General features: G+C 45.7%; 1 protein-coding gene across 1 annotated transcript; it reads left to right on the top strand.

Annotated features, from left to right (window-relative positions):
• The first annotated feature begins 1,673 nt into the window (after window positions 1-1,673).
• Window positions 1,674-21,464, top strand: CHRNA4 (cholinergic receptor nicotinic alpha 4 subunit). The gene is made up of 6 exons (XM_015647080.2): window positions 1,674-2,207; window positions 3,385-3,536; window positions 6,998-7,042; window positions 7,133-7,242; window positions 14,346-15,726; window positions 20,878-21,464. Exons 1-6 carry the CDS (start codon window positions 2,147-2,149, stop codon window positions 21,001-21,003), a joined length of 1,875 nt encoding a protein of 624 aa, XP_015502566.1. The 5' UTR covers window positions 1,674-2,146; the 3' UTR covers window positions 21,004-21,464.
• The last annotated feature ends 5,650 nt before the right edge of the window (window positions 21,465-27,114 follow it).

A 27,114-nucleotide genomic window follows, 5' to 3' on the forward strand; every position in this document is an offset into this window, starting at 1 on the left:
AAAGCCAGGCAAGGTGAAGATGGATGGGGTTTGTCCATGGGATTTGAATCAGCTCTGCACAGGAGGGTCTGTAGTCAAGGATACCTGTATTATTTATGGCCAAGATTTTCAAAAGGGAATAGCTGATCTTACATCCCTTGGGTTTGGCTGCTCAGTGTGTGACCTGTGCAGAGCACCAGCCTCACTGAAAAATGGCCTTTAGAAATCCTATTCCTCACTATTTGTTTGTTGTGTTTGGTGCTCGTGGCTGGATGGAGGTGGGAAGAAACCCAGGATTCTCCCATTTAATGCTGCTGGGTCAGAACTGGGCTGGACATAACAAGGAGTACAAGAACCTGCAGACTTCAGGTTCCACTGAGAAAAGGTGATTAAAGAAATGCTAGGGGTTTTTTGGTGGTTGTTTTTGGGAATGTGTGGCTGCAGCAGGTGACAGTGATGCTGTTTTTACCCTGGTGAGGAGTGATTGCCCCTCTGCTCCCCTATTGCTGGAGGTGCTCAGAGCTGCACAGGACCTGGCTCTCAGGATGGATCCCACCCTTCAGCTCCGAGTTAATTTGATCTCACATCTGCTGCTTATTAAATTAATGCTGGATGGTTCCCTGGAATGAGCACTACAGATTTTTATAGCATGTACAGGTGCTCAGGTGCAGCAGTGAGGATCAGGACTCCAAAAGCAAAGCAGGCAAAGTGTACAGAATCCATGAAGTGGGAAAATACCCTGTGGTTTGTCTCTGGAAAGGCTGACAATTGTTGAGGAAGAGATAAGAAAAACAAGACAAGTTGAGTTTGGCACTACACTGATGTTATTTATAATCTCACTACAGACCTAATTTCTCTTGTGACTTTAATCCTCCCCATTTGCAGTGAGCAATCTATTATATTGGAGGATATTTGAGATGCTTTGGGAGTAGGGAAATTATTATACATAAAATATGTAGCTAATATTATTAGAATGGACTCTGATTAATTTTGCAGCTGGCAACATTACCCCTGCCTGAAAATTAAATCCATTTGCTATCTGTGTGGAAGTAATTGTGTTAATATCAAAGCTAGTTTTGAAATAAAATGGGAAGAGCTCCACTCCACGTCTCCCATGCAAGGAATCAGGGATGTGAGATGAAGGGCTGGAGTGATAACTCCTTCCTAGCACGAGGAGTTATCCTTTCCTCCACCAAATTTGCAAGACTTCAGCAGAGTTTTTTGTGATGTATTTAAGGTACATTTAAGCATATAGATAAATTCAAGTGACCTTGTCTCGGTCTCACCCCTGGTTTGCAATATTGCAGACTCTAATATTTGTATTTGTACTATGTGTTTGTACAGCACCAAGCACAGCAGAGCCCTGTTCTCCTGGGCAGGTTCATCACCCCAGTAATTATTGACAGCAAAGATACGTGCCCAAGCCAGAAATATCTCAGTCTAATTACACTGGAGTGATTTTGAAAAGCAGTTGGACGAGATTAAAGAGACAGCTTTCGTTAATTAAGAACTGTTTGGGCTTCCGGTGCTATAAGGATCCCAGCTGGCCCCATATCCACCTCTGGCTGCAGCTGGGCTCCGGATCTCCCCCTTTATTTCTCCTGCAAAAGTTTTCCCCCCTGCAGCCTGTTTGCTGGAGTGCAGGGATTCTCTCCTCCTCCTCCTCCTCCTCCTCCTCCTCCTAAGCGGGTGGTGGGCAGGTCTGACTACATTAAATATACAAACACGCTGTGCTCACTCTCTGCTCCAGAGGCATCATCGCTGGCCCATCAGCAGCAAAACCCGAGCAAAGGCTGCCCCAAGGGCTGGGGGAAGGCTGGAACAGCAGCAGCAAATAAAGCAGCAGCCAAGGAGCGGGGAGAGGAGCAGCAGGACAGCCCAGGGCTGCTGGGCACCCCGGCTCTTACACGAGATCTCCGCATCACCGGGGAGTCAACGAGCAGCAGCGTCCCGGGAAAGAGCATCCTTCGAGGAGGAAGAGCGGGAGATCACTCAAAGAGAGAAGAGAAGGGAAAAAAACAAAACAAAACAAAGCACCAGCTGCTATCCCTTCCCAGAGGGAGAGAGAGCCAAAGGAGTTTAGGGTAATGAACCTGGAGGATCCAGAGACTCAGAGCAGAAAAGTTGCCCTGACGGGAGACTCTGCACACTAAAGCTCTGCTCCACCATGGGATTTCTCGTGCCTAAGGGAAACCTCTTCCTCCTGCTGTGTGCCAGCATTTTCCCCGGTAAGTTTGAGAAAGCTCTTCTCCCCCTGCTCTGCTCTTCAGCTCTTTCCTCCCTTTTCTATCTCAAAGACACGCTGCAAAAACCAGCCCCTGTCAACAGGGAATTTCCGTGGCTCCTCCACCCTTCTGCCCCATCATTTCTGGTCCCCTGAGCACCAGCCGCTTTGCCTTTATTTTCTGCTCCTAGTCTGATTAGATGGAGAAAGGGTTAAAGCCACGGTGGGAAGGGGACAGGAGGGAGAATCCAGAGGGGGGCTCAGCATCCTGCTTCTTGCCTGGGCTTTTTTTCCCTGGGTAAAGTGTGTTAATGTGTCTCGGGGCTACAGCTCCGGCTGGGGAGAGCACAGCCAGCGCTCAGCTAATGCTTCCCTTTGTATAATCCAGGGCAGCTAAAGCCTGAGTAGAAGCCATATTCCACGGGGGACGTGGGGAGAGCCCCCGGCTCCCTCTCCCGTCTCTCTGGTACCGCCGGCTCAGGAGTGCAGCTCCTCCGACAGCCCCTGGATGAAACGTGGCTTTAATTTTTAATAACCACAGGCACCTCTGGCAGCTCCTGGAGCCTGCATGAGGGGTCAGGGCTGCTCCTTGCATGGCATAACTTTTCAAGTTATGCCTGAGCAAAACTGGGATCTTGTTATCCAACTTGTGCTCTCCACCATCCTCTTCCCATTGTTTTTGTGAAATATCCACCAAGCAGGTTAAAGAGCTGAATTTCAAGCTGCCTTTTTTCTTCTGATATGTGTAATGTAAATTTTTTATGTGTAAATCTGATCCAAAATTCCTATCTCCCAGCAGGAAGCTGCTTTTTCCTTTTTGGCTTGTCCTTCTAGCATCCCTCTTCCCTGCCTGCAGACTCCAGTGCTAAAAACTTGCCACAAAGTGGCCATAAAAATTAGACCAGATTCAGGGAAGAATGGCTCATGTAGTATTTTCTAAATGGTATTTATTACTGGTGCCCCCATTTTCTTCAGACCAATCCTGCTCTGTAATTGTGGGTGAATAGAGTGAAGAATACTTATCCATGTCAGGGATAGAGGGGTGACAAATCACCTGAGTGACATCGCCCTCCTGCGTGTCCCCAAATGCCCATCACTGTGGTTTGCTGGAGTTTCCCTCTGGAGAAGGCTCCAGCTATGCCAGCCCTTGGACCTGCAGGTGTTTCATTCCTTTCCCACAGCCTTTGGCCACGTGGAGACCCGAGCCCACGCAGAGGAGCGGCTCCTGAAGAAACTCTTCTCTGGTTATAACAAATGGTCCCGTCCCGTGGCCAACATCTCGGACGTGGTCCTGGTGCGCTTCGGCCTGTCCATCGCCCAGCTCATCGATGTCGTAAGTGCAACCTCTCTGTGCAACAGAGACTGAGATTAGCCAGGCTGGGGCCCAGGGAGAGGCTCCTGGTGCATGTGGGCTCGACTGGCTGATCCAGGGTTGGGGTGGGAAGGCTCTGCCATCAGCAGAGTGATCAAGCAGACAGAGCTGGTGGAACACGGGCGACTCGTGTGAGTAGCTGGTCCTCAAAGTGGATCCTTTACTCTTCATTTGCTACAGGCAAAATCCCAAATTCCCTGTTAAAATCCACAGGACAGATCACAGCAGGGCAGTGGAGCCCCTGGCATAAATGCCAGAGAATTCTGGCAAAAGAATAACTCAAATACCTAATTTGGAATTTGAGCCATGTTCATTAATACTAATTTACACAAGCTAATAGGGACAGTGCTTTGCACACCTTGGGAAGAGAGATTGCCTGAAGAGGTTTCTGCAAATGAAAGTTTTGAGCATTTTTAGCTAATCTGGCAGATATTAACAAGAAAATTCTTGGAGTGTTTGCTCAGACAGAAGTCACACATGTGCAAACTGTGTATGCCTGGTACAAAACAGAGAGGTCTGCATGCAGACCGATGTGCACTGAAACAGCATTTATGGGATTATTCTGGCACAGTGTGTTGGGGTCAAGTGTTACACAAAGGAGGTCCCTGCAGGGCTGCAGATGCCAGACACACTCACAGGCTTTAGAGCTTGTGCACCTCTTGCTCCTGTATTTTTCTCCTCGCTGTCCCTGTTTGCACGTGGCACTTCCCAGGAGAGTGTCTGTACAGCTGCACACTCCTTGAGCAGGTATTGGGCTGGCTTTCACAGGATAGGTTGGGTTGGAAGGGACTGTTAAAGGCCATCTTGTCCAACCCCCTTATTTTTCAGAAGATGGGGCTCCCTGTCACTTTTTACTGTAGTCATGTGGCAGAGTGAAAGGGGTGATAATGCCCCAGCCCTGGAAATGTTCATGGCAGGCTGGATGAGGCTTTGATCAGCCTGGTCTAGTGGAAGGTGTTGGAGAGGGTTGGAACTGGATGAGCTTTAAAGCCTCTTCCAATACAAACCATTCTGTGATTTCTATGACAATGGAAAGAATAATGCAACCTAAAGACATTATTGGTGTGGGACAATCATAACAGATGACTCTCCACACAGTTTTATATTATGAAACCAGATTTTGGAGATGAAAAGGAAACAGCTGAGATGGTTCAGGAGGTGGGGAGTCGAAGACACCAGTTGCTGGAGAGTCTCATCTCGTGCAGAAGCCATCCACTTCCAGCTTTGCAGCACAGCAATGGTCTCCATTCCCCTCCTCACTCTTGCGTCAGCCCGAGGGATCCAGGGCTGTTTGCAGTTGCTAATGTTGAAGTTGCATGGTTCTCATCTGAATAATTGATAAGACTAAAGATGAGACATTAGTGACTGTGGAGGCATGAGAGAGACTTTCCATTATGCAGCTGCTGAATCGTGGAAGGGGGGGATCGATACACCTGCTCCACAGTGCACTCCCAGTTTACTTAAGAAAAATTAATCTTCTTAAAACCATGTCAGTGGTTAGAAGTGCAACTCGCAGGCAGAGCTGTGCTGGGACCTGTGGGCATGGCTGGAGGAGAGCTCTCACCCCTCCTGCCCCAGTCTGTGACTGGTGACACTCCTGCCACCACCGTGGCTCTTCAGCTCCTCTCCCCCTTCCCAACAGTGACAGTTTTGGTGCAAACCCCACTGCAATTGTTAGACACAACGCTCAGCTCCCAATGACAAGGAGTCTGAAAGGGAAATCAGAGCTGTATTCAAACCCCAGCTCCTGCTGACAAAAGCTGGGGGCAGGGGAACAGAAATCAATGGGGAGCTCTACATTCCTGCATGTCCTCACCTCACCCTGGATTGCTGAGGGCTTTCTGGGACCAGAAATACGGAGGAAGAGATCAAATGTGTGTCCAGGAGCAGCCACCAAGAGACACCCTTGGACTCCTATGGCTGTTTGTCTGCAGGACCTCACGTGCTGTGTTCACCTTGAGAGAAGGGGCCAGGTTGGGGAGTCACTGCTGTCCTCTGGGCTGGCTCCATGAGGAGCAGCCAGCTGTGCCAGCTGAGGAGGAGCTTGGGCATTGGCACATTGCAAACCCCTCTCAGATAATCCCGTGGGACTGGAGCTGTGCTTCCCTTGGGTCAGGAGGATGATGTGGTGATGGGCAGGAGCTTCCACAAAGGGTGGTTCCAGGGAGAATTCCAGTAAAAGGCAGCACCTGCTACACCAGGATGCTCAGTGCAGGGGCTGTGGTGGAGACCCTCAGATGCTTGAATTGCAAAGTGGTAAGAGAAGCAGGTACTCAAGGCTTGATCCAGGTCATGGCATTCTTCATCTTCCATTGACACCCAAAGAAGCAGCTGGGTCTTTTCTCTCTTTGTTTCTCACTGGAGTATTTTTGTATTCCTCCTTCCTCCATGTGTTTCTCATCCCTAGCCCCAGAGGAGAGAATCTCTGCTCAGGTTTTATGTCTGGTGCCACAACAGCAATGAGGAGGCTCAGGGAGGAGGAGACAGAGCTACCCCCAAACTTCTGGGTTTTAATGTTCACAATCAATCCTGAACTGCCATAAGAGCAAGGTTAATGATGAACAGTTTGCTGTCAGCTGAGCCCTGACAGCTCAGCTGGGTTTGATGCCAACCAAGGCAAGAGATAAAAAAAACCCACGCAAGTAAACCCTGAGCTGTGATGAGACACTTCAGTCAGACCAGCACTAGGCTCTGTCCCACATAATTCATCTGAGTTACTTACAGAGGGCACAAAAGGCAAGCAGCAAACAGTAATTAACCCTACTGCAGTGCTGCTGGCATTATAAATGCCTGGCATTATTTAAATATGTACATACAGTCTTACCTTTTTTGTGCATTTTTTGAGAAAAACCAGGCTGCCCAAGAATGTCAGCAGAGCAGCTGGGGTTGATGCAGAAAATCCAATCCACAGTGCCACAAGTTGTATGTATTTGGTAGAAGGAGAAATGCTGCTGAGCTTCTTGTTTCCAGAAGTGTGTCCATGGATAATGTTTCACAGGAGAACACCCTTGCAGGTGAAGCTGAGCACTGGAATCCACCACACGTGTGTGAGTAAGGGTTTATATATCCATCACTTCCTTCCTTCAGTGCTCAGGTCAAAGGCAGGCTGGGGAGCTTTTTCCTCTACCTGGTATCATCATCCCAGGCTGAATCCATCAGCACTGAGTAAAATCCCAATAAATTCCATTCCATCTGCTCACAGGATTGCTTAGGTGCAGGCTCAGCTGTTCAGTGGTATCAGACAGCTGTGCCCTGTCCCATGTCAAATGACAGAAACATCTGCTTTTTATTTCCAAGACTGAACTTATATTTATTGCAGAGGTGATTTTCAATTACATAAATGAAATACAATTAAGGGAAATTGAGGGTTCTTTGGGCGTCTTAATCTGCTCCTGTAACCAATATCTGATCTTGCATTTCAGGATGAGAAAAATCAAATGATGACCACGAATGTGTGGGTGAAGCAGGTGGGTGCCCCCAAATATGTGTTTTTCCATGCCTCTTTTCAGTTTTTATGCTGAACTCTCCCCACTTTGTAACCACCTCATTTTTGGCAGGAGTGGCACGACTACAAACTGCGCTGGGACCCCCAGGAATACGAAAATGTCACATCCATCCGAATCCCCTCGGAGCTCATCTGGAGGCCAGACATTGTCCTTTATAACAAGTGAGTGTGAGCACTGTGACCAGAAGGAGGACCCATCCTTGCAACTTTTCTCTGTTCATGAGGTTAAAATGTTTCCTGCAATTATTCCGCTTTATTTTGTTCTCTGTGCTGGGAGTTCATGTAGATTCTATATCATGCCGTAAATGACATGAGTGACATTCACCACAAGGGCTTTGCTCCCCTGATGATCCTTCCTCTGGGCAGCCAGTTTTGTTGGGGGATGCCAGGTATTGTTTTCTCTTCACATGTCAGATGCACAATTAAGCTGGATTTGAGCTTTCAGTCCTCTTCAATTTCATTTCACCCAGGAGCTCTCCCCTAATTCATCACCATCAACTGGAAAAGCCAATTACTGAGGATGGGCTTAAATAAGGAAAATATGCTGAAACATGTCAGGCTTGTGCAGCTACAGGGGTTTCAGGTCAGCTAAATACCATTCTGGAATGATTTCTAAATAGGTATTTGTTCCTCATTGAAGATGCTTGGAATCTGTCCCTCGTGAGGAGAGATGGACACTTCCTAGGGAGCAGGTTGTGGTTCTCTTTCTTTCTTTTGGAGCCTGTTGATATTCTTAGAAATGCTGCCCAAGTGCCAAGGCTGTTTTCTCCCTGGAGCCCCCAGCACAGCTCTCCAGTCCCCCAGGATGTAAAATATCCCAGTCCTCCACCCCAGCACAGGCTCCAGAGAAAACACTTGCTGCAGGCATCAAAGAAAAGCATTTTTGCATGTGGCTGACACTCAGAAAACCCTCACAGCAGCAGCCAGGCTCGGTTTTAATAAACAGTCATCTGGTTCTAGCTTGATATGATTTTGCTTCTGTTTAAAAACCAAAATAAATGGCTGAAGCTGGAATCTGCCCAGGGGATTGTGAGCTTTGGAGACTACAGGGGTTGTTATCTTTCCCATTAGCTCATTCCTGATCCTCAGTGGTGTGAAGTGATTGCAAACCTCTTGGAAATCACTGCATCCTCACTGAGCACCTTTCAGAGATTAGCCCCATGGAAATGACTCATTCAGAGGCACTTGGACCTTCCTGCCCTCCAGGGACACACTCTGAGCATGAGTATAGCCTTGCAAGTGCCTCACTTGGCAGCCAAGAAAGGTGTTCACAGCTTCCACTAGGAAAAAAAAATAATGACCTTGTCATTCTTGTTGTTAAATTAATGACAAGGATTATTATTTTTGGTGCTTCTGGTGGTGTGGTGGACCATGGTGCCAAAGGAAATGATGTGGCACAAATCCCTGCATGATCTTTGTGCATCAGAGCATCCTTTGGTTCTACTGGCACAGAAGAACCTGATGTGTCACCTCTGCTTCCTCTGCCTTGGCTCAGCACAGTTGATGAGGATGGTCCATGCAGGAAGGACGGGCCTGGAAATAGGGAATCACAGAATGACAGAACGGTTTGGGATGAAAATATCTTTAAAAATATCTTAAACACGATCTCACCCCACCCCCAGTCAAGGTATCCTTCAAGCCTCTGGGCATTTTGGGGTTTCATGCTGAAGACATCCCCCAGATGTCCAGGACACCCAGACCTTGAGCTGGGCAGCCTTTGGCTCCTGCCCCTCTCGTGCTCTGCCCCTCTGCTCTCTTGTTGTTCACTGTTGCTTCACTCGAGTCTCTACAGGGGCTCCAAGGGTCTGATCTCCTGGCCACTCCAGAACGTCTTTCTCAACCTCTTCTGGGCAGTGAGAGTCTTTCAGTCTTGCCCACCTTATTGCTCTGACTTGCAGCAGCAAACCTGACTGTCCTGGGACCTGCTGACACAGGGAGATCTCATTCCCCAGCTCTCCAAATCCAAGCTACTTCCCTCCTTTGATCCATACTTAGCATTAATAACCATGCATTCATCTGTTGGTTGTCATGAGTCTATCATGCATTTTTAATTGGTTACTTTATCCATGAATTAAACATGGATGTAAGCTAGGCACCAGACATTAGTGGGTTTCCATTAATGCCATATATCTTCACTGCTATATTTCCCTTTGTTCTTATGCAAAGTGTTTTCTACTCCAAGATGTACTTCTCTCTTCCACCTAACTTCCTACCAAGCCCATCTGGAGCTTCAGTCAGTGTCTTCATCAGGTTTCACATTTTTTAGGGATTGCAGGGCAAATGCAAGGCAAAACCTCCAGAGCAGTGGGACACCAAGGTGAGGCTCTTCTGCACAGCATTTCACCAACTGCATTCCCAGCCAGGGCTTCCCCTGGTGGGCATCTCAGCTGGGAATTATAATGATTAGTGATGCTAACAAGGAGTCCATCTCATATTTGACACAGATATATATAGTTTAGAGGGAGTTTAACATAGCTGCACATGAGTCTGGGTCCCTGAGAGCAAGAGAATGTGCAGAGAAACCTTGGTGGGAGGGAGGGAGAGGCCACACTGACCTTTGGCTGTCTTCAGGCTGTCTAATAATTAGCTGTGAGCTAATTATTACTTATCACATGCTCTGGCAGAAATATGGTATTTCTGTTTGGGATTGACTCCTTTAAGAAAGATTATACAAATACCCCTTCTCTTTTCATCTTGGGCTAGGTACAGAGATGGAGAAATTTCCACTGATTTCAGATTTGCATCTTTAAGGAAATCTAACCCTTTGTTGTGAGGCTACTATCATATCTTGGCTCATTATTGTAAAAAAAATTCCATTTACCCACTCTAGAGACCCAAATTAAATCAGTAAATTCCGCTGGTTTGGCCTAGAGACTAAATGTAGTTTTCAACATTCATAAGGAATCTGAAACCAAATTAATATCCTACAGGGAAATTAATATGCTGTTGAATTTTCAGGCTTGATGAGTTAAGTTCCAAGATTCTGCAGATAGTTTCTACTGGATGTGACACAACATACATATAACAGAGGAATATGAGTTCATAGTGAAGTGACAAAGCCTCCTCTTTGCCAAGAAACCAGACTGTTCCTTATCTGAGGTATTAAAGGCTCTTCAGGCACCACCAAATCATTTCTAAATGAATTATCTAATCCTCTGCATTTATTTGTTTTTCCACTCATGACTGACTTTGAAGCACACTTTAGTTTTTCTTTGTATATTGTGAAGTATAAAAAAATGAATTGTATTTTTTTTTCTCTAATGAGGGAATAATGAGCTCTTGGGGGTTGCATTTTTTTTGTTTGTGATGGGGGGGTTTTTTTGGTGACAGCCCCCCTGGGCACCCAAGAAGTTTTGTACCCAATTTGCCAAGATCCTGGAGATATTTAAAACCCAACTAGGTAAGGTTCTGATCCTCTTGTAGCTGACCTGCTTTGAGCAGGGATCTTTGGGCAGGAGACAGTTCCAGAGGTGCCTTCCAAGCAGTGCATTTGAGTTATCATTTGGTAGCACAAAACCATAGTTAAACAAAATATTTTCTGGTTTCCCTTTGGAGAGAATTTTAATCTGAACATTCCAGAAGCATCTCTCCAATGTGTACCAAAAGGGTGCAGGCTCCTAATACTACAATTTTTCTTTGTTACTGCTCTTAAAGCATTTTTCACTAAAGTGAGGATATTCTACTGTATCCATATATGTGCATAGATATTTTTCAGGCTTTTAAAGGTCTGCTTGAATTTAAATTACATCATCAGAAATTAAAATAAATGTGTGCCTCGTTTATGTGCATTCTGAAAACAATTTTGTAGGATGGTGTATCTCCCAACTGCAGGAAAATAGGAAGTAGCAAAAGAAAATAAAAATTCTCCATCAGCAGAGCTTTTTAGTGGAACATGGCTACTAGATGTCAGTAAAGCAATGCCATCCTTAAACCCTTATAAACTTAGGAGATTTAGAAGAGCAACCTTTATTCTCAAAGTGAGAAATCAAAGGCTGCAGCACACAGCACATTTTTCCTTGGGAAAAAAATAAATAATTGTCTTCTCTCTTTCTTGGTGTGCACTGCTGTGTTTGACATTAAAAAATATAAGAGCTCTAGTTCTTTATTACTGACATATTTTTAAAGTTGTCAGGTCAGAGTAACCAGGAGGGCCTGACTATCTGAATTCTCCAGTTCTTGTGATGTTTACCTTGCACTCACGCCTTCTTCCAAATGGATTTTCATGACAACTGTCACAACAGAGTGGTCTCCTCTGAGAGAGAGATGAGAATGTGCTACTGCTCTAAAGGAATGTCTGCAGATTTTCTCTGTCCCACTACATCAGGTCTCCCACCCTCCTGTCTAAGGCAATGTTCAGGTGGTGCAGTCAGGGCTGTAGGAACAGGAATTTTCCCACAGCAAAGCTGTCCAAAGGAACACAGGGTTTCCCCAACCTCCCAACTGCAGACTGTGTTTGCAGTTGATTGTCTCACCTTCATCCTTTTGGAGGGAAAGACTTTGGAAGGCACTCAACAGCCAGATGACCTCGTTTGCTCCCTCTCTCATGTGGAGAGGAGCAGAATCAAAGTCTTACACAGGAGGGGAGAGAATCTCTCCCAGCTCCCCTGCATGGGCAGGGTGCCAGCAGACACAGCTTCCAATCCAGTAAACATATGCTTGAAGGTCTAGTGTGGGTGGGAATCCTGGGGAAGAAGGCAAAAATATATGGATGCATGAAGAGTGAGACAAGTGGGAACACTGCCTTTGCATGATGTGGCTGCTTGGGATATATTCTATGTACTCAGCATGGCTGATTCACTCTGCTTACAAATTCCTCTGCATTGAACTGCAATGAGAAGTGAAACTCTCTCAATAAAGTCAGGAATTCTTTGATAGCCCTGGTAGGCTGGTGAGGCAGGAGCATCCCAGGGTGTCTTATGGCTCCTCAGAGTCAATAAGTGACTAAATCCAAGGAGATGTTCTGCAGCTGGTTTCACTCCTGCCATGGCACTGCAGGCAAAATCCATTGGAAGGCAGTGCCACTGTTATTTGTAAAAGCATGTGAGCCAAAGGGGACCCAGGATGAAGCTGGGTTTGTTAGTCAAGCAATTAAAAAATTAAAAAAAGATGTTGCTCATTAAAAAGCAGATAATTTACAGAAACAAGTGACACACAAGATCTTCAGCATCACAATGGTACCATCTACAGATCTTCTGCAGAAGAGAAGTGTGGTGATGACACAGAAACTGCAAAACTGCCAGGGAAGGCATTTCTGGGAATGAAACACAGTTACATGAATTATTATCATCCCTGGATGCCATTTTAGCAAGAGTTTTGCATTTGTTTTGTTTTCCCAAGAGATTTCAAAGAAAAAATGCACACCAGTGTTTATCCAGCCACTTAGATGCTGCTCTACCTAAGAAGGGAAACACTCATAGTGGATGCTTCATAATCCCTTTTCTCTAATAAGATCCAATTAAAAGTATTGCTCCATTAATGAGAGATTTAATCATGCCTCAGAGATATCATTAAATGCAGAATCTGATTCCATATTCCTATTGAGATTTAAAAAGAAAACCACCAAGAACAGCAAGCACTGGACTGTCACTTGCTGTGCTTGTTTCATGTCTCAATCTGACTTTACTGTGCTCCTGGAAAAACACAGGAGAAAAAGAAAAAGGTGGTTCTCATCCAAATCACATGTTCTGAAGTGTAAATCAGATTTAAGAAAGAAGAGGTAAGACAGGAGCTGGATGGATTGTAGAGTGGCTCAGGTTTGTTTGCTTCAGAGTAGATCACTGTGCTGATTTTGTCTTAATCCCTTTGTGAGAGTCTTGTATGTAGTTTCCACTTTTTCTTTTTAAGTGTTTTCAATCTTTAGAAAAAAATCCAATTTAGAGGTCAAAAAGCATTATGTCCTTTTGTGATCTTTTGGTTTTTCAAAAATCTGCCTCAAAGAACACAAAGAACAAAGAAGAGTTTAGTAAAACCTGGTTCTCCACCATACAAGAATTCTGAGTTTATTTTTCCATTACTTCAAGCAACCTAAAAAATTGTCTCAAGGACATCTGGGCTGTGCTCCTGAGGATTGGGGATGTTTCCATCTCTCCCAGAAGCCGTGTTAGCCAAGGCAGCTCAGCAAGTGCCAGATCCTGCCACTATTTCCCAATACTACACCACTCTCATTTTTAGGATATTTCACAGGGCAAGTGGAAATAGGTGATGTGAGTTGTGAGACCCTGGCACAGGCTGCCCAGAATAGCTGCAGCTGCCTCATCCCTGGAATTCTTCATGGCCAGATTGGATGGGGGTTGGTGCAACCTGGTCTAGTGGAAGGGGGGGAAAAAAGAAACTTCCATAGCAGGGAGTTGAAATCAGATGGTCTTTAAGGTTCTTTCCAACCCAAACCATTCCATGATTCTATGAAACTAATCCCTGCCACTGTGTGGCTGCTGTCAGGGCACATCTGGGCACTGAAGCAGCAGAGCGGGGCCCAGGGATTTTTGGCGACTGCCGGGGATGTGGCTTCAGGCTGGGCTGGGCAGGAGCAGAGAGCTTTTGAGCTACAGCAGCCTGAATAATTCATCTCAAGTTCTTAGCAGCAGCTCTCTTCCCCTGCACAGCCTGTCCTTTTTCTGGCAGTGCTGCTATTTGTAACTGGGGTTCTTCCTCCAAAAGTCTGGAAAATACAATTTATTCATGCAATTCCAATACAAACTCCTGTTGTATTAGAGCTGTTGTCTATTTATCTGATAACCCCCAGCTGAGGATTACTGTGAGAATATATCACAAAAGTCAATTCTCTTCCTGACAGGGAAATCAAAAGATTAATGTTCATTATTCCTATTAATAGGATGTTCTTGATGGTTTTCACATAAGAGACTGGGTGATTACCCAACACTCCTTCATTTTTAACAGCTGTCACAAATAATTCTGCAGAGCCCCCAGCTACACTATCTGATAGTACTTCCTCCCACCTCTAAAACAAACTCAACCCATTCCAGAGCACATCTGGGACACTTTTGGGGAAAACCTGTGTGCAATCACATCAATGACCTGACTTACACCAGGGGAAGGCTGACATGTGCATGTGAATTCCAGGGCTTTTGAGCCAAGAGCTCAAAATTCACTGGACAGAGTAGATGGATCTGGTGTTTGGACGTGATGTGCCTTTTGCATCTCTCAGGTCATCTGGAAGCCAGACACTAAATATCCTATTTCCTTAACAGAATTGACATGTCCTAGAGAAGTCTGAGCCTTTTTTCTTATTTTCCATCTGTCCCCAGTGCTGATGGTGACTTTGCAGTCACTCACCTGACCAAGGCTCACCTCTTCTATGATGGAAGAATTAAATGGATGCCCCCTGCTATCTATAAAAGCTCCTGCAGCATCGATGTCACCTTCTTCCCCTTTGACCAGCAAAACTGCACAATGAAGTTTGGCTCCTGGACCTACGACAAAGCCAAGATAGACTTGGTGAGCATGCACAGCCATGTGGACCAGCTGGACTACTGGGAGAGTGGGGAGTGGGTCATCATCAACGCTGTGGGCAATTACAACAGCAAGAAATATGAGTGCTGCACAGAGATCTACCCCGACATAACTTATTCCTTCATTATCCGGAGGCTGCCGCTGTTCTACACCATCAACCTGATCATCCCCTGCCTGCTGATCTCCTGCCTGACCGTCCTGGTCTTCTACCTGCCCTCTGAGTGTGGAGAGAAGATAACCCTGTGCATTTCTGTGCTGCTGTCCCTCACTGTGTTTCTGCTGCTCATCACAGAGATCATCCCATCCACCTCCTTGGTCATCCCTCTGATTGGGGAGTACCTCCTCTTCACCATGATATTCGTTACCTTGTCTATCATCATCACTGTCTTCGTGCTCAACGTGCACCACCGCTCCCCCCGCACGCACACGATGCCAGACTGGGTGAGGAGGGTGTTCCTGGACGTAGTCCCACGGATCCTTTTCATGAAACGTCCCTCCACAGTGAAGGACAATTGCAAGAAGCTCATTGAGTCCATGCACAAAATAACCAACGCACCGAGGCTTTGGTCTGAGATGGATGTGGAACCCAACTTCACTACCTCATCCTCCCCCAGCCCCCAGAGCAATGAGCCAACACCCACCTCCTCCTTCTGTGCCCACCTCGAGGAGCCAGCCAAACCCCAGCCCATCTGCAAATCCCCCTCAGGGCAGTACTCTGTGCTGCACCCAGAGCCCGTACAGGTGACCTGCTCCTCCCCACAGCCCTCCTGCCACCTCCTGAGAGACACCCAGGCCACCTCAGCCTTGAAAGGCAGGTCGCTGAGTGTCCAGCAGATGTACAGCCCCAACAAGGCAGAGGAGGGGACAATCCGCTGCAGGTCCCGGAGCATCCAATACTGCTACCTGCAAGAGGACTCTTCCCAGACCAATGGCCACTCCAGTGGCTCTCCAGCATCCCAGCGGTGCCACCTCAACGGGGAGCAGCCCCGGCACAAACCCCCCCAGTGCAAGTGCAAGTGCAAAAAGGGCGAGGCGGCCGGCACAGCAGCCCAGGGGAGCAAGAGCCACTGTGCCAAAGAGCAGCACCTCGTGCTGATGTCCCCAGCCCTGAAGCTGGCAGTGGAAGGGGTTCACTACATCGCAGACCACCTGCGGGCAGAGGATGCGGATTTCTCAGTGAGTATTCCAACAGAACCTGCTCTCCTTCAGAAAGTCAAAAATGAGCTGCTAAGGGAGCCACAGCAGGCCTTGAGCTGTGCAGAGTGTGTACATGTTGAGGGCAGGATCAGCCATCTCTCTTGTGGGTTTTGGCCACTGTAGGAACAGCTGGAGATGTCCTTGGGGTCTTGGAATGAGGGCCAAGGGGGCAGCACAACCAGATCATGCTCAGGCCTGCTCTAGAATGATGAATTCTCCAGCAGAATATCAGAGTAAAGTTGTTGTTAGGCAGCAAAGTAGCAGTTAGGCTTGTAAGAGACCCAAAACACTGCCATCTCACAGGAACAGAGACTTCTTCCTTATTTAAGCCTGACAAGTAGGTAGTTCACACTCTCTGCTTTTTATTAATCGCTGACTCTGACTCTGGAGCCCAGGAAAGCAAATTGCTCAAGCAGGCTGTGGGTGTGGGAAGCTGTGGTAGCGTGGGGATACTGCAGGGTCTGTGTAGCTCTGCTCATGTATTGTGATGTGATTCCTCATTAGTGGAATTCCACTGGAGCAGTTGGCTCTGTGCAGGGAGGTAGGGAAACAAATTTCCTGCTTATTCTGTGGGGGTAAATATGGATACAGATAAAGGGAGTGGAGGCTGCAAGGATTTCTTTTCATGGAGATAGTGATGCACATAAATTCCACATCCTTTCACAGCTCTTGTAGCTCTTTCCTGCAGGACTGTGGATACTGTGTGCTAGTAATTATGGCCATAATGAAGGAAGGCACAAGATAACCTGAAGTTAGTCATCTTATTATAGAAAAGTCTTATCTACCTTTTCCTGGGCAGATCCATATGCAAAAGGTGCTTTTTAGCTTTGTCTACAGTTTAAAATTCTTAAGATTTAGAATCAGTGCAAGTCATAATGTGTTTATACAAGACTTCCTGAGCATGGAGAGTGTCTTTTATTTGCATTTTTCACAGCTCTGCACAGCAGCAAGGAAAGCTGAAATACTACTGTCCATTTTTATACTCTTTATTATCACAGTTAGGGCCCCTGTTCCTCAATTGATTTTATTTCCCAGCTTCCTTTTGAGGAAGGAACTGTTAATTCCTTGTGTTGAGGAGTTACAGCCAAAACACAAACTTCCTATTCAAGGTCACAGAACAAATCTGTGGCAGAGATGGGCTGTGAATCCTCATCTTCATTAGTTTCCAGTCCAAAACTCCTTGCCAGGGTAAAGCACTTCAGAGGCACATTAGGAGTGCAGGAATTAAACTCTGCTCTCTCCCTCTGGCAATAATCACAAGTAAACCCTTGGATGTCAGTTGAGTTTAGCTCAATTTTTTCCCCATGGTGCAAATGAAAAAATATTACACCAGTAATACTTCCCATTTCAAATGGTTCTCCCTGCTGAGCTGGTTGGTGTTAACAAGAATGGTCTCAATTAATATTTTGGGTTCCTTCCTCTTAATTTTTTTTAATGAAGCAGACTTCAAAAGCCACAATTTTTCTTCTGATACCTTCAGCTGCTCTACCCTCTTGAAATTAAGTGATCATCCTGAGGAGAAAGCTATTTACAGCACTAAACATCAAAAGCAGAAGGAGCAATATTGAGCCTTTGGTCTCTGACCCAACCTCCCGCCAGCCCAGACTGTGAGGAAAAGCACCAGGAAAACATCCAGCAATGAGCTGTGGGCAGGATTGTGGGCTCCCCTGGGGACTCGGGGTCACCTTTCTCTGCTGTTCCACAGCAGCTTGGCACAGAAGGAAGAGCCTGAGTTTTCAGATTGAGGGGATAATGCTGACTCCATTGTGGGGCTGCACTATTTTCTCTCTCTGGACCCAAGTAATATAAAGTAGGAAAGTACAGGTTTTTTCCTCCCAGTGGAAATGAAAAAGAAGAAGGAAAATGATCTTCTGGAACTGAAATATACTGTGAGGAGCAGAACTGATCTAATAAAATGAGAATTTATTGGGGAAAAAAATCAGTAGTCAGAAATTTGCTTTCATCTTAAAATCAAATTGTGGTATTTCTTCATGGAAGTCTTCAATAAATCTATCAGCAGGCACCTTTAATGCAGCTGCTGAGACACATCTTGCTGTCTTGTGGGCAATATTTCCAGAGACATTCACCTTCTCAGAAGGAGAACAGAGCTTCTTTTAAGTTCCTGTCTTTTTTTTCTTTTTTTTTTTTTCCCTCTAAAACTCCATTGCCACAGGGGCAGTGCTTCTAAATTAAAAGTAAATAGCTCATTTAATTAAGTGCTCCAGCAAAGAGAAAATGGGAAATGCAAGAGGCAGTTGTTTGTTACAGAAAGATATCTGCAAAAAAATACAGGCACAATGGGGCGCTGGGGAAAACGCACAGCGGAATTGTCCCAGCATATGATGGAAATGCCATTAGAAATTAATTACAGACTGAAAGGCAAAACAAGTTCCATGCCACACATCAGCCAAAATAACCAGACACCACTAGCACCATCTGGGAAGTCATTCTGCCCATGGCTGGGTGCATCTCCGGAATACTCTGATGTGGAGACATTTAAAAATAAAATGGGAAGGAATAAAGCTGAGGGGAGGAAACAGGATAATCTCACAGGGTTATTTTTAACAAAATACAATAAAACCACCTGGGACTGCTCTAATCTGTGTTACAGACTCTGTGTCCTGGGGATCAGATGTCACCAAGGCACCTCGATCCTCCACTTAAATCCTGAGGCTCAGACCCACAAGGAGCTGGACCAGGGAAGAGCTGCAGATTCTCACTTTTTGGGAATTTGAGAGTAGGGGAGTCAGCTGGTTCTTCCCCTGATTGTTTCCCAAAAATAATTTTGAGTGAGCTTCTTAAAAACTAATCAAAAGAGAGGTCAGGAGTTGTGGTGGCAGATGTTGACAGCTGCATGGATGTCAGAGAGACGTCTGCAGATCAGACTCCACGTGGGCTGCTGGACCACGAGGAAATGCTACAACAGTGGCAGAACACAAAACAAAAAATCCAGATCATTTTCTCTCCCTCATCCTCTTTTTCTTTCCTTTTTTTCATTATCTCCCCATAATTTCCAATTTCACCCTCTGTGCTCTCAGTCTGAAGCTGGATATTGATTTTACAAACATCTGATGCACTCCCAGCCATCATTTTCAAGATGGGCTCAGTATTTCTGCATACACCATTACATTAGAAAGCAAATTCCTGTCCAAGTTGTTCTTCTCCCACTTTCTTCTTCTTTGCTCAGAGAGAAACTCATCAAGTTTCTTTTCTTTGTGTGATCAAGCACTTATTTTTACTAGCATAAATATTCAAAGAAAGTTATTTTACCAGAAGGAGGCATTATTTACTCAATCCAACTTTCCAGCTGAACATCAGGTGGGAATTTCAGATTTGCTTTACACATTGGTTATATCATAGGACACTAATCCTATAAAAACAATCATCCAGGACTTGCTTAGATGCCTTTCCCATGAGGAATTTTAAGCATCTAAGACTCCAACTCTCAGCAAGTTATGAATAGGTCAGCAAATAGGTGCAGTAAAAGGGCGTTATCCACTGAGCTCTTATCACAGAACTGTAGAATCACAGAATGGTTTGGGTTGGAATGGACCTTAAAGCTCATCTCATTCCACCTGCCATGAGCAGATCCTCATCCAACCTTTCCTTGAACTTCACAGGGGAAGCCCCAGCTTCTCTGGGCAACTGTGCTAGGGCCTCAGCACCCTCACAATAAAGGATTTCTTCCTAATTTCTAACCTAAAATACTCTTATTTCAGTTTAAAGCCATTTCCCCTTGTCCTGTCACTACATGATCTTATCAATTTGAATAAATTACAGTTCACAAACCAAGGAAATTATAGAAGCTTGGGATGAGATTGACCCCTTGGTTTCAGGGGTCAATATTTTTTTTACTTACCCTAATTACAGATGGTTGTGCAGAGGGCTGTACAATCATAAGATAACATGATTTGTCCCAAGAAGGTGATAAGATGCAGGATGAACCTGGTTGTTTTATCTGCCTGTTTGGTAGTAAAGGCTGGCTTAACTCAAAGCTGGTTTTAAAAGGAATAAATCTATCCATTGAATGAAAACATTGAACCCATTCTTAAGCTTTTGACAATGTTCAGGTGTTCCTGAAATTGAAAATGCTTTGTTCAGAGAAAATATAATATGGTCTCCAGTGCATGCCTCATTTCCCAGCTCATAAAGTTGCTCACTGAGCCAAGGAGCTCAGCAACACCACTGTACCTGTGGAAACATCCTCTGCTGCAAATGGCATTTCACTGATATCTGGATTGCTTCCTTTGCCAAAATGCATTTCTGGCAGCTTTGCTGTCCCTTTCGGCTTTCACCATTCACAGCCACTGGAGGGGTTTGAGCAGGATCCTGCTGAGATGTTTTCCCCAAAGAACAAGGCAGCGTGCCAAATTTCAGCCCTCAGGTCTATTAATCACCAAGTGGGAAATTGTAGGAAATCATTATGGGTACAGTCATATCAAATAGAACTTTACCATCTGATCAGGCCTCTTCCTGGGAAAGAAATTAATAACAGCAATGTAATAAAAGAGGTTTTCATATATATATATATGTTTTCTTAATGAAGCAGTCATTTACTATTTCTGCCTCATGGTACTAGACCTCCTCAGAGAGGAATTGCTGGAAAATCCTCCCACAGCAAGGCAAAAATGAGGGAAAAGGAGGGTGAAGATACTCTTATTTGCTGGTTCATTTTTACTGCTTATTCACCCAAAGCTGTAAATCCCTTCACAGAAAGAGTTTGGCTTTGCTAATCTGTAAGCAAGTGTTTTTATGAGCATGGGGAAAGGAGTCATTCCTTACCCCCCACCGCCCCAGCTTGAATCACAGCCTCATTTACACATCCAGTTACAGCTGTTGCTGATGGAGAATGGGAGAGTGAGTGTGCAGATGATCATTATCCACAGGGGTGTGTTATCCATAGGCATTTGTGACTTCACATGTCACATGCCTGCAGTCTGGGAATCTCTCAGGTGATTGATGGAATAAAACTTTGCCATTTTATAGGACCACTAAGTGCGAGAGAGACCTCCCCCTCCTATCTCTGGAATTATATGAAAATATCCTACTTTGGAGTAAAGCTCTAAGAATTTTCATAAATTTTAATCTCCAGTAAATGTTAATAATTGGCCTGTCCCCTCTGTGTTCCAGGTGAAGGAAGACTGGAAGTACGTTGCAATGGTCATTGACAGGATCTTCCTCTGGATGTTCATTATTGTGTGTTTGCTGGGAACTGTTGGGCTCTTTCTCCCACCGTGGCTGGCAGGAATGATCTAAATATAGCACCAAAGGGAAGAAATTATTGTTCCTACTATCCCACTCTATGGATTTTAGTTCACCTGGAAGGAGAGAAATGGAGGCAGCCCTTTGAATAATTCACTGTGTGTCCGCACTTGAGCTGCTCCCGAGCTCTCGGGGAATCCTCTCCGAGGTCGCATTGTTTTGCCAAGCCATTTTCATCTCCTCCATTGAATTTAGGGGAAAAGTTCTTATCAAAGTCTGTACATAGCATGGGGGCATTCATTGGCATGTACTCAGCAGTGTAAGAACACGAGCTTGTCCCTAAAGCAGCACAGAAAGGAGCTCTGCATCCACAAACCAGCCTCTGGCAATAGCTCCAGTCACCCTCAGCAGTCTCACTGTGCCCTGCCCAGTGATTTTGCCCTGTCAGGCTGAAGTCTTTCAGGACTGTGTGTCCCTGTATGAGTCATTTTATAAATAAAGTTCCAAATTTGGGATACCTGTGCAGAATGTGGTCTGTGCTCAGCTGGTAAAGGCAGAGAGTCTGGAAAGGCTTAGATGACTGCTTGGGAACAACAGTGGTAAAGAACCACCACAGGATTCAAGATTAAACTGGGGCACTGAAAGAGCTGTAAAACCCTTGGTGTAGGTGGGGAAGGTACCTAGACATGGGGAAGCCAGAACAGAAATTCAGGATGATGTCAGGATAATAAAGGAATGTGCCAGGGTCACCTGCAGCAGGTTATTTAGGTCCTAGAAAGAGAGTCCATGACCTCCTGGGGCAGCTTCAGTGCTCTGCCACCCTCAATGTAAAGCAGTTTTTCCTCATGTTGAAGTGAAACTTCTTGTGTTTCTGTCTGTCCAGATCAGTTTGGTCTGGCTCACCATTCCCACCCTCAGTGCTGGATGCCTGCTGGGCCCACAGCCCAGTGTCTCCCTGCTTCCTTCAGCGCTCTCAGAGGCAGAAGGGCTTATGAACATTTTACTGGTGTGTGCAGGCAGAGGCAGATGTGGTTTAGAAATGCAGCTGCCTCAGGACCTGCCGTGAGAGCACAGCTCAGACCAGGCTCACAGCTCTGGGACCTGGGCTTTGCCCAGCACCCCCTGCACGTCCCATGGCTGGGATCAGCATCAGGAGACTGTCTGGGCTCTGGGAAGTTTACCCTGCCCTGAATTTAGGGGAATGCACATGGGGAGAGGCAGGCAGCTGCCTGGGGAGCAGCACAGAAGGTTCTGGTAGGAACCAGAGGCAGGTGAGAGCCCAGCTGGGACGTGTGGCAGCCCTGTGTGCTAGCCTGGCCCATGAGGCTCGTTCCTGCCACACGGCTCAGCGAGCAGCCTGTGGCAGCAATGCTGGAACCCAAACAATGGCGTTTAGAGACTTCTTTGAAATACAAGTCAGTGCACTCAGCCCGAACAGCACAGGTTAAAAATCAATGTAGTGATCAGCCTGTGAGGCCTCGTCTAAGAAACTACAACTGACCTCTGTGTTCACAGACTCAGCCAAGTGCTTAAAATCTGTTTGGCTCACAAAGAAAGCAGAGTAGCCATGGTTTGGGCCTGTTCCCCAAAGAGCTGTGCTGGCACAGCACGGGCTGGGAGGGAGGGAGGATGAGGGAGCCGAGCTGCTGCTCCTCGTTGCTTGTTTTCAGAATGAAGAGAGCCTCAGCCTTTGGAGATGCTAATTTATCCCTTTTCACAGTCAGTGAGTTTGCTTACGGCAATGAAAGGAAAACAAACAGTCGAACATCCTCAAGGTCTAGTGCATAAATGTTGGGCACAGCTGCAGTGTGTGTGCAGGGCTGGGGCATGGCAGGGCTGCCAAGGCCTGTCACAGCCACCCTGCGGCCCGGGGTGAGGCCTCTCCAGCTCCTCTCCACATTTGGGGTGAAGGATCATGAAGGTGGAAGATTTCCGACCCTGGGCACTGCTGGGTGTCGTATCACAGCAATGCCCACAGCAGCTGCTCACAGCTCCCTCTGCCTCCCCCTCCTCCTCCTCCTGAACACATGGGAATCACTAGCAGCAGAGCAGGTGGGAGGCTTGGCTGTGCATGCACATTCTCAGCAGTAAAACCAGCAGTTTCCAACTGGGATGGAGTCAGCAGCAGCTCGAGTCTCTGCTCACAGCTCCCAGCAAACACGCGAGCCACAGCCAAAGCCGAGCCACTGATCAGCCTGTGAGGCCTCATCTAAGAAACTACAACTGACCGGGGGGCAGAAGGGAATGGCTTGGAGGCACCAGGAGAACTGATAAAGATTTAAGGACAGAATAAGAGCCAAATGCTCAAGGTGACATATTGGGACAGGCACAAACAGTTCACAGAAAAGGGCTCATCTCCAATTTTCACCTTTTCTGCTCCAAGTTGTGGCCAGTGCACACTGTGAAGGGGAGCGTGGCGGTGGGACTGCAATGGAGCAGGACATGAAATCCCGGGCAGAACCGCCCTGCCATGCAGGAGGAGGAGGAGGAAAGAGCTCCACTAGCACATCAGAAGTATCAGGTGTGACCAGGAGTGCCAAGGATGTGATTGTGTCCCCGAAGAGTCAGTGCTGCTGCAGGATCACAGGGTTTGGTGGGACAAGATGAGAAGTGACAGCTGAAACCCCATACAAAGGTGTTACTGGTGTAGGGCAGGTCCCCGGCATCCTCTGCTTTGTTAATGTCATAGCAGCTTCCATACACTGATAACTACATCTCTTCACATGTTGCATGAGCAGTTTCTCAGGTTAAAGTTCAAATAAATTCTTGGTTTTGCTTCTGATGTGCCTCCTTTTAAAGTCTAAGGGGAGAAATTAGGAAACAGCATCTACTGCTCTTTCTTAAGCAGGTTATTCCATCTTAGAGGTTGTTGAGGAGGATGCTATCCCTCCATAGGATTCAGTGATCAGAAACTGGAATAAAACTGGGACATGAACCAGACTATAACTGTGGAATAATGAATAATTGTGCTATTTCAAACCCATGGAACACAAAGAGAGGTTTTTAGCATATGAAAGACTCCAGGAAAATGCATGCAGCCAGACTGTTGGCATTTGTAATGCTCCCAGCTCAGAAATGATTCCCAGGACTTGAGTGAACAAGCTGACATCAGAAAAAGAGTGAGGAAGCAAGAGTGGGACACAACAAGAGCTCTGAAACTGTCTTGGAAGGGATGCAGAGCTAAGTATATGGTTTCAGGTTCCAGGAGTGCAAAACTAAGCTCAGAGACCCCAAAAACTTCAAAGACAGCAGATATGGATGTTGATCTTTTCTGTTTTACTTGTGCAGGAAAGATTGAATCCTTACCATGGTGTTTGATGCTTTCCCTGCAGTTCTGCTCCTTTGGGCACGAATGGAACAAAACTGACTGTAACAACCTCTGTTACCTCCATTGTTCTGTTTTTCCCTAAATCTCCTTTCTCCTGCTTCCCTAATGCTCACTTTGGGCAGATCATCTTCCCAGCCAAAGAGGATGCAGGGTGTTTTGTCTGCAGCTGGCTGGTAGGATGATCTGTGCAATCCCCATTTCCCCAGCATTGCCAGGGCTGATTCCCCAATGAGTTAATCCACATAGCTTACAACACCTCCCTTTTGGAGAAGTTTCTTTAGACATTTATCAAGAAACTTGACTGAAGGAAATTCACTAGTGTAGAGGCAGACAGGCAGAGAGATGCAGATGTGAGATGTAAGATTCATGGGCAGTCCTAAGAAAAATACCTCCATAACAGCCCCACCTGGCTCGATGGTCCCACCTGGCCCTCTCCCACTGCAGTGATATCCATTAATCACACTTTATCCACTCCCAGGATATCTTTTTGTTTCCAGCCCTTTAATTCTGGTCCAGCCAAGCTGTTGAGTCATGGAGAAAGGGCATAACAAGCTCTGCTGCTTTTTAATGGCATTGCTGGTTGTTCCTGTGGTTGTATCTTGCTCCTGAGACAGAGATAACACCTCAAAAAGATGCTTGTTGCAAAAATATCCGTTACTGAAAAGTCCTCAGCCTCTGCCAGAATCTACCTATACCAGGTGGGTCAAAATATCAGTGCCTAAAATCTCGCATCAGAAAATCTCCTGGGCTCGAGGAATTGGGTTACAAAGCACTGGCACAGGCTCTGTGACACTACATGAACTAAATATCCTTGATTTCAAGTAGATAAAACCACTCATGGGACAAAGTTTAGGAAGATAAATGGACAAGTTGTTTGTGCAGGTTGTCTGTCTCCTAATCAATAGCCCTGCTGGGACCCAATTTTGTTCAAGTCTGACTGTTCCTGTTGTATCTGAAGTAACCAGAAAAAAGCACATGTTGCTTGAAATTCCATCAAAATATATCAAATCCCAACAGTGAGGGGATATGAGAATTTTCAAAAACAGTTGATAAAGAAACATAAAGGAGCTCTTTCTCAAATCACCTGCGGTTACTAATCTGAACAGGCAGAACAGCAAGTTCAGAACTGGGAATTTGGCTGCACTGCTTTAAGTCAGAAAGGGAGCAGAATAACCTGAAAATGCAGATGTCCTCATTGCACTGCTCACCTTCCCCATTTTGTAAGCATTTCATGGTAAGAATTTTCTGGTCTGCTGTGTAGGTACCCCTTTTGCCTCCTTGCCTTTGCTGCCCACTGCTTTCACCTGCCAGTTATCACAGCTTTGGACTTTATACTCAGTGCTAAATTCAGAGCTATTCTAAACCAACTTAATGCAGGTTTGGCTTTGTTGTTTTGGTTTTTTTCCGAGGAATCTGTAAAAAACAGTTCCAAAGCCCTTTGACCTGTATAAACACTGCAACTCCCAACACCTGTGCAAGGTTCTCCTGTGAATGTGTCCCTTCCAAACATTGTGTTCCTTCTGTGCTGCAACCTTCAGCCCCTCTGACCTCTCCTTTTTCTTCTGACTGGAGCTTTGTCTGCAACAACATTTCATCTGAGCTAAAAGGTTTTCATTTTATATGTCAAGGCAACTCTGGAGAGCTCCACAGTGAACAGAAATGTTACTTCTATCAGAGTGGCATTTCTATGCATTTTCCTACATTTTCCAAAGGGAATATACGTCATGCTGAAAATATTAATTCTTGGGAGTTTCTAGAGAATGAACACACATAAAGCCAAGGACTACTTTAAATACTTACAGGATGCACTAACCATATTTTATCTGACTTTTGTTGTAAGTCGGCTCCCACACGAGTCTGACATGTTCCAATGTTCCTTTAGCAGAATTTCTTAACTCTATAGGATTTTTCCTTAATGACAAGAAGAAATAATATTTGGACTCCTTGTCTAAAAATGACAGTTCTCTTAAGGTAAACCTCTTTCCCCTTGGTGTTGATGTGACAATCTACTTTCTAAGTGTGATGTATTTGCTGCTCAGTTTTCAAAGGCTGGCTGTATGAACACCCAGGCTGTCAGCCTGTGTATAACTGAAGAAATTACACATCCAGAATAAATGCAGGGGAATGTGCATGATGCTCCATCTTTTACCTCTCAACAGCTTTGACACATCTGTACTGATATTTTTTGTGCCACTCTGCTTTAGAGTTAGGGTTTAAATAAGAGTTCAGAGTTCATCTTGTTTCTGAAGCAGGGACAAGTTACAGGCAATGATCCAGCACAGCCTAAAGCAGTGATTACAAAGAAGGAGGAACATTTTTATCAATATCTGCATGGTTTGTTGCAGACACATCTCAGCTGATGGCATGGGAAGGGGTGTAACATGACAATTACCTCTTTGTCAATATGGGTAAAAGCCAGACTCAGAGCTGTTCAATATTCCACCTGATTAAATGTAAAGTAGCTACTCAGCCTGCAGGAAGGAGACATGGAAGAGGCAGTAGGTTAATCTCCAGCTCCTCTCAGCACATGGTTGTGACTCATGTAAGGCTTTGCCTGAGTTACCAAGCCCCAGAGGAGCTGAACAGCAGTTTGTCACATCACAGTAAGGTAATCTCTGGCTGCAATGTTTGTGTACAAAACATCCCTGCAAGGAAACCATCAGCATTCTGCCAAAAGCAGAAACAGCCAAGATGGTGCTAGACTTTGTTACCTTGGCAGCCAACAGAAAATGCAGCTTTGCTCCAGTGGATTTGCTTCTTTGGTTACGAGGTGCTGCTTTTCTTTGTGCTGGGGACACAGAACAACATCTGACAAAAAGAAACCACAAGCAGACAAG

The sequence above is a fragment of the Parus major genome, chromosome 20 (assembly GCF_001522545.3).
Source record: "Parus major isolate Abel chromosome 20, Parus_major1.1, whole genome shotgun sequence".
NCBI lineage: Eukaryota > Metazoa > Chordata > Aves > Passeriformes > Paridae > Parus > Parus major.

Coding starts and splice junctions, on each gene's coding strand:
- CHRNA4 (XM_015647080.2), top strand. CDS start 2,147: ATGGGATTTCTCGTGCCTAAGGGAAACCTCTTCCTCCTGCTGTGTGCC. Junction 3,537..6,997: donor TCGCCCAGCTCATCGATGTC/GTAAGTGCAACC, acceptor CTTGCATTTCAG/GATGAGAAAAATCAAATGAT. Junction 15,727..20,877: donor CAGAGGATGCGGATTTCTCA/GTGAGTATTCCA, acceptor TCTGTGTTCCAG/GTGAAGGAAGACTGGAAGTA.